Source organism: Tachyglossus aculeatus, chromosome 2 (assembly GCF_015852505.1).
Source record: "Tachyglossus aculeatus isolate mTacAcu1 chromosome 2, mTacAcu1.pri, whole genome shotgun sequence".
Taxonomy (NCBI): domain Eukaryota; kingdom Metazoa; phylum Chordata; class Mammalia; order Monotremata; family Tachyglossidae; genus Tachyglossus; species Tachyglossus aculeatus.
Window position 1 is genome coordinate 164,387,668 of NC_052067.1, and position 14,351 is coordinate 164,402,018.

Here is a 14,351-nt window from a genome sequence, read left to right on the forward strand (position 1 = left end):
TGGGCCACAGTGTGGAAGGCAGCTGAGAGGTCGAGGAGGATTAGGACGGAGTATGAGCCGTTGGATTTGGCAAGCAGGAGGTCATTGGTGACCTTTGAGAGGGCACTTTCTGTGGAATGTAGGGGATGGAAGCCAGACTGGAGGGGGTCCAGGAGAGAGTTGGTGCTGAGGAATTCGAGGCAGCGCGTGTAGACAACTCGTTCAAGGAGTTTGGAAAGGAACTCTCATTCACCCCTCACATCCAAGCCGTCACCAAAACCTGCCGGTCTCAGCTCCGCAACATTGCAAAGATCCACCCTTTCCTCTCCATCCCAACCGCTACCCTGCTCGTTCAAGCTCTCATCCTATCCCATCTGGACTACTGCGTCAGCCTTCTCTCTGATCTCCCATCCTCGTGTCTCTCCCCACTTCAATCCATACTTCATGCTGCTGCCCAGATTGTCTTTGTCTTTGTCTTTGTCTCTGAGCATGTTACTCCCCTCCTCAAAAATCTCCAATGGCTACCACTCAGTCTGCGCATCAGGCAGAAACTCCTCACCCTGGGCTTCAAGGCTGTCCATCCCCTGGCCCCCTCCTACCTCCCCTCCCTTCTGTCCTTCTGCAGCCCAGCCCGCACCCTCCTCTCCTCTGCCGCTAATCTCCTCACCGTTAGGCCTCATTCTCGCCTGTCCCGCCATCGACCCCCGGCCCACGTCATCCCCCGGGCCTGGAATGGCCTCCCTCTGCCCATCCGCCAAGCTCGCTCTCTTCCTCCCTTCAAGGCCCTGCTGAGAGCTCACCTCCTCCAGGAGGCCTTCCCAGACTGAGCCCCTTCCTTCCTCTCCCCCTCGTCCCCCTCTCCATCCCCCTCATCTTACCTCCTTCCCTTCCCCACAGCACCTGTATATATGTATATATGTTTGTACATATTCATTACTCTATTTATTTATTTATTTATTTTGCTTGTCCATATCTATTCTATTTATTTTATTTTGTTAGTATGTTTGGTTTTGTTCTCTGTCTCCCCCTTTTAGACTGTGAGCCCACTGTTGGGTAGGGACTGTCTGTATATGTTGCCAATTTGTACTTCCCAACTGCTTAGTACAGTGCTGTGCACACAGTAAGCGCTCAATAAATATGATTGATTGATTACTATGTGCCAAGCACTGTTCTAAGTGCTAGGGAGGATACAAGGTGATCAGGTTGTCCCACGGGGGGCTCACAGTCTTAATCTCCATTTTCCAGATGAGGGAATTGAGGTGCAGAGAAGTGAAGTGACTTCATTATCATCATCAATCGTATTTATTGAGCGCTTACTGTGTGCAGAGCACTGTACTAAGCTCTTGGGAAGTACAAATTGGCAACGTATAGAGACGGTCCCTACCCAGCAGTGGTCTCACAGTCTAGAAGAATAATGATGGCATTTATTAAGCGCTTACTATGTGCAAAGCACTGTTCTAAGCACTTGGGAGGTGACAAGGTGATCAGGTTGTCCCATGGTGGGCTCACAGTATTAATCCCCATTTTACAGTTGCGGTAACTGAGGCCCAGAGAATCAATCAATCAATCAATTGTATTTATTGAGCACTTACTGTGTGCAGAGCACTGTACTAAGCGCTTGGGAAGTACAAGTCGGCAACATCTAGAGACGGTCCCCACCCAACAGCGGGCTCACAGTCTAGAAGAGGGAGACAGACAACAAAATAAAACATATTAACAAAATAAAATTAATAGAATAAATATGTACAAATAAAATAGTAGAGTAATAAATATGTACAAACATATATACATATATACAGGTGCTGTGGGGGGGAAGGAGGTAATCATCATCATCATCATCATCATTCATTCAATCGTATTTACTGAGTGCTTACTGTGTGCAGAGCACTGTACTAAGCACTCATTCATTCGGTCGTATTTATTGAGCCCTTACTGTGTGCAGAGCACTGGACTAAGCGCTTGGGAAGTCCAAGTTGGCAACATCTAGAGACGGTCCCTACCCAACAGCGGGCTGATAGTCTAGAAGGGGGAGACAGACAACGAAACAAAACATATTAACAAAATAAAATAAATAGAATAAATATGTACAAGTAAAATAAATAAGTAAATAGAATAATAAATATGTACAAACATATATACATATATACAGGTGCTGGGGGGAGGGGAAGGAGGGGGACAAGGCACACAGTAAGCGCCCAGTAAATACGATTGATGGATTGATTGACTGATTGACGACATCTAACCTATCGGCATTTCGGTCACCCGCGTGGTTTTTGGTCGGCCGCAGCCAAGCGATAGAGCCGGGGACTGTGTCCGACCCCATTTGCCTGTATCCGCCCCAGCGCTCAGTACAGTGCCTGGCGCTTAACGAAAGCCCCCGCTCCCACAGCGATGCCTCCCTTGTTTGTCTTCCAGATCCCGTCCCCGGAGGTTGCAATCTGGAGTTCGATCTGGACGTCGACCCCAATATTTACGTGGACTATAATTTATTTGAAACGACCATCAGGTTTGCCCCGGCAAACCTCGGCTCCCCAAGGTGGGTCTACCTGCGGTCGAATCATAAACTGGAATGGCGATCGTCTCCAGAAACCCTAGGTTTTATTAGTAAGGGGAATGGAGTGACTGCAGGTAACTGCCCTCGTGAGGTAGCGTGGCTCAGAGGATAGAGCCCGGGCTTGGGACACCCATCAATCAATCAATCAATCGTATTTATTGAGCGCTTACTGTGTGCAGAGCACTGGACTAAGCGCTTGGGAAGTCCAAGTTGGCAACATCTAGAGACGGTCCCTACCCGACAGTGGGCTCACAGTCTAGAAGGGGGAGACAGAGAACAAAATAAAATAAATAGAATATGTACAAGTAAAATTCATTCATTCATTCAATCGTATTTATTGAGCCCTTACTGTGTGCTGAGCACTGTACTAAGCGCTTGGGAAGTCCAAGTTGGCAGCATCTAGAGATGGTCCCTACCCAACAGTGGGCTCACAGTCTAGAAGGGGGAGACAGAGAACTTGTCTGCTGTGTGACTTTGGGCAAGTCACCTCACTTCTCTGTGCCTCGGTTCCCTCGTCTGTAAAATGGGGATTAATCCATCAATCGTATTTATTGAGCGCTTACTGTGTGCAGAGCACTGGACTAAGTGCTAGGGAAGTCCAAGTTGGCAACATCTAGAGACGGTCCCTACCCGACAGCGGGCTCACAGTCTAGAAGGGGGAGACAGAGAACAAAACATATGAACAAAATAAAATCAATAGAATACGTACAAGTAAAATTCATTCATTCATTCAATCGTATTTATTGAGCCCTTACTGTGTGCTGAGCACTGTACTAAGCGCTTGGGAAGTCCAAGTTGGCAGCATCTAGAGATGGTCCCTACCCAACAGTGGGCTCACAGTCTAGAAGGGGGAGACAGAGAACTTGTCTGCTGTGTGACTTTGGGCAAGTCACCTCACTTCTCTGTGCCTCGGTTCCCTCGTCTGTAAAATGGGGATTAATCAATCAATCGTATTTATTGAGCGCTTACTGTGTGCAGAGCACTGGACTAAGCGCTTGGGAAGTCCAAGTTGGCAACATCTAGAGACGGTCCCTACCCGACAGTGGGCTCACTGTCTAGAAGGGGGGAGACGGAGAACAAAACCAAACATATTAACAAAATAAAATAAATAGAGTAGATATGTACAAGTAAAATAGAGTAATAAATATGTACAAACATATATACATATAGAACCGTGAGCCCCATGTGGGCCAACCTGATTACCTTGTATCCCCCCAGCGCTTAGAACAGTGCTTGGCACATAGTAAGCACTTAACAAATGCCATCATTATCATTATTATATGACAGTCCTTGAGGAAGGCGATCTGTCCTTTTACTTCCCAGTAAGTTCATATGCTCTACAGTCCGCTGCATAATAATCATCATAATGATGGTATTTGTTAAGCGCTTGCTACGTGGCAAGCCCTGTTCTAAGTGCTGGGGTAATAATAATAATAATGTTGGTATTTGTTAAGTGCTTGCTATGTGGCAAGCCCTGTTCTAAGTGCTGGGGTAATAATAATAATAATAATGTTGGTATTTGTTAAGTGCTTGCTACGTGGCAAGCCCTGTTCTAAGTGCTGGGGTAATAATAATAATAATAATGTTGGTATTTGTTAAGCGCTTACTATGTGGCAAGCCCTGTTCTAAGTGCTGGGGTAATAATAATAATAATATTGGTATTTGTTAAGCGCTTACTGTGTGGCAAGCCCCGTTCCAAGTCCTGGGGTAGATAGAAAGTGATCAGGTTGTCCCACGGGGGGCTCACAGTCTTAATTCCCATTTTACAGATGAGGGAACTGAGGCCCAGACAAGTGAAGTGACTTGCCCAAGTCACACAGCAGACAAGTGGCGGGGCCGGGATTAGAACCCATGACCTCTGACTCCCAAGCCCGGGCTCTTTCCACTAAGCCATGCTGCCTACAGGTACTCGATAAGTCGTATTGAGACTGATTCTAATAATAATAATGACAGCATTTATTAAGCGCTTACTATGTGCCAAGCACTGTTCTAAGCACTGGGGAGGTTACAAAGTGATCAGGTTCCCCCACGTGGGGCTCACAGTCTTAATCCCCATTTTACAGATGAGGTAACTGAGGCCCAGAGAAGTGAAGTGACTTGCCCAAAGTCACCCAGCTGACAGTTTGCAGTGCGGGGATTTGAACCCATGACCTCTGACTCCAAATCCCGTGCTCTTCCCACTGAGCCACGCTGCTTCTAATCAATGGATCGTATACTCGCCCAAGCGCTTAGTACAGTGCTCTGTATACAGTGAAGGCTCAGAAAAATATGATTAAGTGAATGAATGAAATTATTGAGCACTTACTATGTGCAGAGAACTGTACTAAGCACTTGGGAGAGTACAGTACAACAGAATTAGTAGACATGTTCCCTGCCCATAATGAGTTTACAATAAAAACAGATTCCTTTTGCTGCTTATTTTTTTTTGGCATTTCCTGAGCGCGTACTATGTACCAGGAACTATTCTAAGCACTGAGGAGCATTTCATTCATTCGTTCATTCAGTCATATTTATTGAGCGCTTACTGTGTGCACAGCACTGTACTAAGCGCTTGGGAAGTCCAAGTCGGCAACATATCGAGACGGTCCCGACCTAACAACGGGCTCACGGTCTAGAAGGGGGAGATGGACAACAAAACAAAACCTGTGGACAGGTGTCAAGTCGTCAGAACAAGTAGAATTAAAGCTAGATGCACATCATTAACAAAATAAATGGAATAGTAAATATGTACAAATAAAATAGAGTAATAAATCTGTACAAATATATATACAGGGGCTGTGGGGAGGGGAAGGAGGTAGGGCTGGGCTGGAGAAGGAGAGAAGGGAGGTGAGGCAGGAGGGGGCGAGGGGATGGACGGCCTTGAAGCCGAGAGTGAGGAGTTTCTGCCTGATGCGCAGATTGATTGGTAGCCACTGGAGATTTTTGAGGAGGGGAGTAATATGCCCAGAGCGTTTCTGGACAAAGATAATCCGGGCAGCGGCGTGAAGTATGGATTGAAGTGGAGAGAGACACGAGGATGGGAGATCAGAGAGAAGGCTGATGCAGTAGTCCAGACGGGATAGGATGAGAGCTTGAACGAGCAGGGTAGCGGTTTGGATGGAGAGGAAAGGGCGCATCTTGGCAATGTTGCGGAGCTGAGACTGGCAGGTTTTGGTGACGGCTTGGATGTGAGGGGTGAACGAGAGAGCGGAGTCAGGGATGACACCAAGGTTGCGGGCTCGTGAGATGGGAAGGATGGTAGTGCCGTCTACAGTGACGGGAAAGTCAGGGAGAGGGCAGGGTTTGGGAGGGAAGACAAGGAGTTCAGTCTTCGACATGTTGAGTTTTAGGTGGCGGGCAGACATCCAGATGGAGATGTCCCGAAGGCAGGAGGAGATGCGAGCCTGGAGGGAGGGGGAGAGAGCAGGGGCACAGATGGAGATCTGGGTGTCATCAGCGTAGAGATGAGAGTTGAAGCCGTGGGAGCGAATGAGGTCACCGAGGGAGTGAGTGTAGATCGAGAACAGAAGGGGACCAAGAACTGACACCTTGAGGAACCCACACAGTAAGGGGATGGTTTTTGTTGCCTGTCTCCCCCTTCTAGACTGTGAGCCCGCTGTTGGGTAGGGTCCGTCTCTATATGTTGCCAACTTGTACTTCCCAAGCACTTAGTCCAGTGCTGTGCACACATTAAGCGCTCAATAAATACGATTGAATGAATGATGATGCTGCTGATGATGATCATTACCTCCTTCCCCTCCCCACAGCACTTGTATATATGTATATATGTTTGTACGTATTTATTACTCTTATTTTATTTGTACATATTTATCCTATTAATTTTATTTTGTTAATATGTTTTATTTTGTTGTCTGTCTCCCTCTTCTAGACTGTGAGCCCGCTGTTGGGTAGGGACCGTCCCTAGATGTTGCCGACTTGGACTTCCCAAGCGCTTAGTACAGTGCTCTGCACACAGTAAGCGCTCAATAAATATGATTGAATGAATGAATGAATGAGGAGGAGCCCGCAAAGGAAACTGAGAATAAACAGCAGGAGAGATAAGAGGAGAACCGGGAGAGGACGGAGTCTGTGAAGCCAAGGTTGGATAGAAATAGCACATAGGAAGTGCTTAACAAATACCGCATTGATATACAAGATAAGCAGGTTGTACGCAGTTCCTGTCTCTCTTTCTTCTTTTTTTTTTGACTTGCTAAGCACTTACTATGTGCCAGGCCCTGTTGTAAGCACTGGAATAGATTTAAAGTAATAATAATAATAATAATAATAACTGGCATTTGTTAAGCGCTTACTATGTGCAAAGCATAATCAAGACGGAGGACGCAGTCCCTGTTCCACATGGGGCTCATAGTCTAAGTAGGAGGGAGGAGGATTTAATCATCATTTTACAGATGAGGTAAATGAGTGACTTGCCCAAGGTGACACAGCGGGGAAGTGATTGAGCTGGGTTTGGAACCCAAGCCCTCTGGCTCTGCTCTTTCCACTAGCCCACAATCAATCAATCAATCGTATTTATTGAGCACTTACTGTGTGCAGAGCACTGTACTGAGCGCTTGGGAAGTCCAAGTTGGCAACATCTAGAGACGGTCCCTACCCAACAGTGGGCTCGCAGTCTAGAAGACTGTGAAGACTCAAATCCCGGCTCCGCCACTTGTCAGCCGTGTGACTTTGGGCAAGTCACTTCACTTCCCTGTGCCTCAGTTCCCTCATCTGTAAAATGGGGATGAAGACTGTGAGCCCCCCGGGGGACGACCTGATCACCTTGTAAACTCCCCAGCGCTTAGAACGATTGAGAAGCAGCGTGGCTCAGCGGAAAGAGCCCGGGCTTTGGAGTCAGAGGTCATGGGTTTGAATCCCGACTCTGCCAATTGTCAGCTGGGTGACTTTGGGCAAGTCACTTCACTTCTCTGGGCCTCAGTTCCCTCATCTGGAAAATGAGGATGAACACCGTGAGCCCCCCGTGGGACAACCTGATCACCTTGTAACCTCCCCAGCACTTAGAACAGTGCTTTGCTCATAGTAAGTGCTTAATAAATGCCATTATTATTATTATTATTATTATTATTAGAACAGTGCTTTGCACATAGTAAGCGCTTAATAAATGCCATTAAAAATCAATCAATCAATCGTATTTATCAAGCGTATCAAGCGCTTGGGAAGTACAAGTTGGCAACATATAGAGACAGTCCCTACCTAACAGTGGGTTCACACTCTAAAAGGGGGAGACAGACAACAAAACCAAACATACTAACAAAATAAAATAAATAGATAAAAAAATGAATTAATAAATAAATGAATTAAAAATAAATACGACTGAATGAATGAGAAGGCAGGACAACATCTAGACTTCTTGACTGTGACCCGCTGTTGGGTAGGGACTGTCTCTATATGTTGCCAACTTGGACTTCCCAAGCGCTTAGTCCAGTGCTCTGCACACAGTAAGCGCTCAATAAATACGATTGAATGAATGAATGAATGAGCCCACTGTTGGGTAGGGACCGTCTCTGTATGTTGCCAACTTGTACTTCCCAAGCGCTTAGTACAGTGCCCTGCACACAGTAAGCGCTCAATAAATGCGACTGATTGATTGACTGATCTATCTGTTGGCATTTTGGTGACCCACGTGGCTTTTGGTTGGCTGTGGAGGCTGGGCCCGGCCGTCTTGGGGCCTGGGGGAGACCGCAGTCCGGTGTCTGCCTTTTGGTAGGCACCGGATTATCTTTGTCCAGAAACGCTCTGGGCATGTTACTCCCCTCCTCAAAAACCTCCAATGGCTACCGATCAACCTGCGCATCAGGCAGAAACTCCTCACCCTGGGCTTCCAGGCTGTCCATCCCCTCGCCCCCTCCTACCTCACCTCCCTTCTCTCCTTCTACTGCCCAGCCCACACCCTCCGCTCCTCCACCGCTAATCTCCTCACTGTACCTCGTTCTCGCCTGTCCCGCCATCGATCCCCGGCCCACGTCATCCCCCGGGCCCGGAATTCCCTCCCTCTGCCCATCCGCCAAGTTAGCTCTCTTCCTCCCTTCAAGGCCCTACTGAGAGCTCACCTCCTCCAGGAGGCCTTCCCACACTCAGCCCCCTGCTTCCTCTCCCCCTCGTCCCCCTCTCCATCCCCCCCACCTTCCCTCCTTCCCTTCCCCACAGCACCTGTATATATGTTTGTACATATTTATTACTCTATTTTACTTGTACATATCTATTCTATTTATTTTATTTTGTCAGTATGTTTGGTTTTGTTGTCTGTCTCCCCCTTTTAGACTGTGAGCCCACTGTTGGGTAGGGACCGTCTCTAGATGTTGCCAACTTGGACTTCCCAAGCGCTTAGTCCAGTGCTCTGCACACAGTAAGCGCTCAATAAATACGATTGATTGATTGATTGGTGACCCGGCCGGTTTCCGTTTGACCGCAGAGGCAGGGCCCCTCCGCCGTGCGACGTGGGGACGGGGACGGACTCGCGCTGGAGGCTGCAGTATGACGTCTACCAGTACTTTCTGGCCGAGAACGAGCTCCTGGCGGAGGCCCTCCTGGAGTCTGTGCAGAGGATGGCGGTGGGCCCGCACCTGAAGGGCAGGGCGACCAAAGTAAGTGCGGGCAGGGAGGTGGACTGAGCGCCCCGTCGACGACACCTGGGCCGGGGCAGAGGTGACAATGGCAGGTGACCTCCTGCTGAGAGACTGAGCCCCCCCTTTTTCCTCTCAATCAATCAATCAATCAATCGTATTTATTGAGCACTTACTGTGTGCAGAGCACTGGACTAAGCGCTTGAAAGCACTGTTCTAGGCGCTGGACCTCCCTCCCTTCCCCACACCACTTGTATGTTTGTACATATTTATTACTCTATTTATTTGACTTGTACAGATCTATCTCAATCAATCAATCGTATTTATTGAGCACTTACTGTGTGCAGAGCACTGGACTAAGCATTGAAAACACTGTTCTAAGCGCTGGACCTCCCTCCCTTCCCCACAGCACCTGTGTGTACATATTTATTACTCCATTTATTTGACTTCTACATATCTATCTCAATCAATCAATCAATCATATTTATTGAGCGCTTACTGTGTGCAGAGCACTGGACTAAGTGCTGGACCTCCCTCCCTTCCCCACAGCACCTGTGTGTTTGTACATATTTATTACTCTATTTGACTTGTACATATCTATCTCAATCAATCAATCAATCGTATTTATTGAGCGCTGACTGTGTGCAGAGCACTGGACTAAGCGCTGGAAAGCACTGTTCTAAGCGCTGGACCTCCCTCCCTTCCCCACAGCACCTGTATGTTTGTACATATTTATTACTCTATTTGACTTGTACATATCTCTCTCAATCAATCAATCAATCGTATTTATTGAGCGCTTACTGTGTGCAGAGCACTGGACTAAGCGCTTGAAAGCACTGTTCGAAGCGCTGGCCCTCCCTCCCTTCCCCACAGCACCTGTGTGTTTGTACATATTTATTACTCTATTTATTTGACTTGTACATATCTCTCTCAATCAATCAATCAATCGTATTTATTGAGCGCTTACTGTGTGCAGAGCACTGGACTAAGCGCTTGAAAGCACTGTTCTAAGCGCTGGACCTCCCTCCCTTCCCCACAGCACCTATATGTTTGTACATATTTATTACTCATCAGTCGTATTTATTGAGCACTTACTGTGTGCAGAGCACTGTACTAAGCGCTTGGGAAGTACAAGTTGGCAACATATAGAGACAGTCCCTACCCAACAGTGGGCTTACAGTATTTGACTTGTACATATCTATCTCAATCAATCAATCAATCGTATTTATTGAGCGCTTACTGTGTGCAGAGCACTGGACTAAGCGCTGGAAAGCACTGTTCTAAGCGCTGGACCTCCCTCCCTTCCCCACAGTACCTGTATGTTTGTACATATTTATTATTCTATTTGACTTGTACATATCTATCTCAATCAATCAATCAATCATATTTATTGAGCACTTACTGTGTGCAGAGCACTGGACTAAGCGCCTGAAAGCACTGTTCTAGGCGCTGGACCTCCCTCCCTTCCCCACACCACTTGTACGTTTGTACGTATTTATTACTCTATTTATTTGACTTGTACAGATCTATCTCAATCAATCAATCATATTTATTGAGCACTTACTGTGTGCAGAGCACTGGACTAAGCATTGAAAACACTGTTCTAAGCGCTGGACCTCCCTCCCTTCCCCACAGCACCTGTGTGTACATATTTATTACTCCATTTATTTGACTTCTACATATCTATCTCAATCAATCAATCAATCATATTTATTGAGCGCTTACTGTGTGCAGAGCACTGGACTAAGTGCTGGACCTCCCTCCCTTCCCCACAGCACCTGTGTGTTTGTACATATTTATTACTCTATTTGACTTGTACATATCTATCTCAATCAATCAATCAATCGTATTTATTGAGTGCTGACTGTGTGCAGAGCACTGGACTAAGCGCTGGAAAGCACTGTTCTAAGCGCTGGACCTCCCTCCCTTCCCCACAGCACCTGTATGTTTGTACATATTTATTACTCTATTTGACTTGTACATATCTCTCTCAATCAATCAATCAATCAATCGTATTTATTGAGCGCTTACTGTGTGCAGAGCACTGGACTAAGCGCTTGAAAGCACTGTTCAAAGCGCTGGCCCTCCCTCCCTTCCCCACAGCACCTGTGTGTTTGTACATATTTATTACTCTATTTATTTGACTTGTACATATCTATCTCAATCAATCAATCAATCAGTTGTATTTATTGAGCGCTTACTGTGTGCAGAGCACTGGACTAAGCGCTTGAAAGCACTGTTCTAAGCGCTGGACCTCCCTCCGTTCCCCACAGCACCTGTGTGTTTGTACATATTTATTACTCTATTTATTTGACTTGTACATATCTATCTCAATCAGTCAGTCGTTTTATTGAGCACTTACTGTGTGCAGAGCACTGTACTAAGCGCTTGAAAACACTGTTCTTAGCGCTGGACCTCCCTCCGTTCCCCACAGCACCTGTATGTTTGTACATATTTATTACTCTATTTATTTTACTTGTACATATCTATTCTATTTATTTTATTTTGTTAATATGTTTGGTTTTGTTCTCTGTCCCCCCCCCTTCTAGACTGTGAGCCCACTGTTGGGTAGGGACCGTCTCTATAGGTTGCCAACTTAGACTTCCCAAGCGCTTAGTACAGTGCTCTGCACACAGTAAGCACTCAATAAATACGATTGATTGATTGATTGATTACTAAGCTCTTGGGAAGTCCAAGTTGGCAACATCTAGAGACGGTCCCTACCCAACAGCGGGCTCACGGTCTAGAAGGGGGAGACAGAGAACAAAACCAAACATATTAACAAAATAAAATAGAATAGATATCATCAATCGTATTTATTGAGCGCTTACTGTGTGCAGAGCACTGTACTAAGCGCTTGGGAAGTCCAAGTGGGCAACATCTAGAGACGGTCCCTACCCAACAGCGGGCTCACGGTCTAGAAGGGGGAGACAGAGAACAAAACCAAACATATTAACAAAATAAAATAGAATAGATATCATCAATCGTATTTATTGAGCGCTTACTGTGTGCAGAGCACTGTACTAAGCGCTTGGGAAGTCCAAGTGGGCAACATCTAGAGACGGTCCCTACCCAACAGCGGGCTCACAGTCTAGAAGGGGGAGACAGAGAACAAATATGTACAGGTATGTACAAATATAGATATGTACAAGAACATAGGAGATATGTCCTCTCCTCCTCCCCATCCCCCCAGCCCTACCTCCTTCCCCTCCCCACAGCACCTGTATATATATATATATATATATATATATATATATATATATATATATATATATATATATATATATATATATATATGTACTGAGCCATGCGGCTTCTCCATAAAAATAAAAAACACGACGGCTATATAATTAAAATAAATGAATGGAAAATATAAATAAATCAGCACATCCATACAGTTGATTGCTCGACGGGAAGTCAGAATCCCAGAAGGCCCAAGGACGAAGAGTGGGGATTTCTCAGGGGCAGGAGCGGGGGTCATTCCTTCATCCATTCAATCGTATTTATTGAGCGCTTACCGTGTGCAGAGCACTGTACTAAGCGCTTGGGAAGTACTAGTCGGCAACATATAGAGAAGCGGCGTGGCTCAGTGGAAAGAGCCCGGGCTTTGGATTCGGAGGTCATGGGTTCAAGTCCCGGCTCCGCCGACTGTCAGCTGTGTGACTTCGGGCAAGTCACTTCACTTCTCTGAGCCTCAGTTCCCTCATCTGGAAAATGGGGATTAAAAGCGTGAGCCCCCAGTGGGTGAACCCCCCTCCCCCTTTTAGACTCCCCCTTTTAGACTGTGAGCCCACTGTTGGGTAGGGACTGTCTCTGTGTGATGCCAATTTGTACTTCCCAAGCGCTTAGTACAGTACTCTGCACATAGTAAGCGCTCAATAAATACGATTGATTGATTGATTGATTGAACCCGAATACCTTGTAACCTCCACAGTGCTTAGAACAGTGCTTTGCGCATAGTAAGCGCTTAACAAATGCCATCATTGTTATAATCTGATGCAGTTCTCCCAGGCCCCGGTGGATATAGCGATCTGGCTATTAATATTTCACTAATCTGGCTGTGAGCCCACTGTTGGGTAGGGACTGTCTCTATATGTTGCCAATTTGTACGTCCCAAGCGCTTAGTACAGTGCTCTGCACATAGTAAGCGCTCAATAAATACGATTGATGATGATGATGGTAATATTTTTCTAGACTGTCAGCTGGTGGGCAGAGAATGTGTCGGTTTATTGTTCTATTGTATTCTCCCAAGCGCTTAGTATGGTGCTTTGCATGCAGTAAGCGCCCAATAAATCCATTCATTCAGTCATTTATTAAACGCTTACTGTGTGCAGAGCACTGTACTAAGCGCTTGGGAAATACAAATTGGCAATATATTGAGACAGTCCCTACCCACCAGTGGGCTCCCAGTCTAGAAATACAGTTGAATGAAGGCGTCTTGTTATGGTGTTGTATCAGACTCTTCCAAGTGCTTAGTACTAATAATAATGATGATATTTATTAAGCGCTTACTATGCGCAAAGCACTGTTCTAAGCGCTGGGGAGGTTCCAAGGCGATCAGGTTGTCCCACGGGGGGCTCTCAGTCTTAATCGCCATTTTACAGATGAGGGAACGGAGGCCCAGAGAAGTGAAGTGACTTGCCCAAAGCCACACAGCTGACAAGCGGCGGAGCCGGGATTTGAACCCATGACCTCTGACTCCAAAGCCCGGGCTCTTTCCACTGAGCCGCGCTGCTCTGCACGCAGGAAACACTCAATAAATCTGATTTATGAGCCTGATTGACCAATATAAGAAGCAGTGTGGCTCGGTTGAAAGTGCTTAGTACAGCGCTTAGTACAGTGCTCTGCACACAGTAAGTGCTCAATAAATATGATTAAATGAATGAATATGTTGCCAACTTGTACTTCCCAAGTGCTTAGTACAGTGCTCTGCACACAGTAAGCGCTCAATAAATGTGATTAAATGAATGAATATGTTGCCAACTTGTACTTCCCAAGCGCTTAGTACAGTGCTCTGCACACCGTAAGCGCTCAATAAATATGATTAAATGAATGAACATGTTGCCAACCTGTACTTCCCAAGGGCTTAGTACAGTGCTCTGCACACCGTAAGCGCTCAATAAATATGATTAAATGAATGAACATGTTGCCAACTTGTACTTCCCAAGCGCTTAGTACAGTGCTCTGTACACAGTAAGTGCTCAATAAATATGATTAAATGAATGAACATGTTGCCAACTTGTACTTCCCAAGCGCTT

The 14,351-nt window shown here is 46.2% G+C and overlaps 1 protein-coding gene across 1 annotated transcript in view; it reads left to right on the top strand.

Annotated features, from left to right (window-relative positions):
• The window catches only part of TM7SF3 (transmembrane 7 superfamily member 3), an 81,111-nt gene that overhangs the window by 22,158 nt on the left and 44,602 nt on the right, over nt 1–14,351 (top strand). The window contains exons 4-5 of the mRNA XM_038765318.1: nt 2,395–2,515; nt 8,943–9,114. Coding sequence (XP_038621246.1) covers nt 2,395–2,515; nt 8,943–9,114 — 293 coding nt within the window. The remainder of the gene's footprint in view (nt 1–2,394; nt 2,516–8,942; nt 9,115–14,351) is intronic.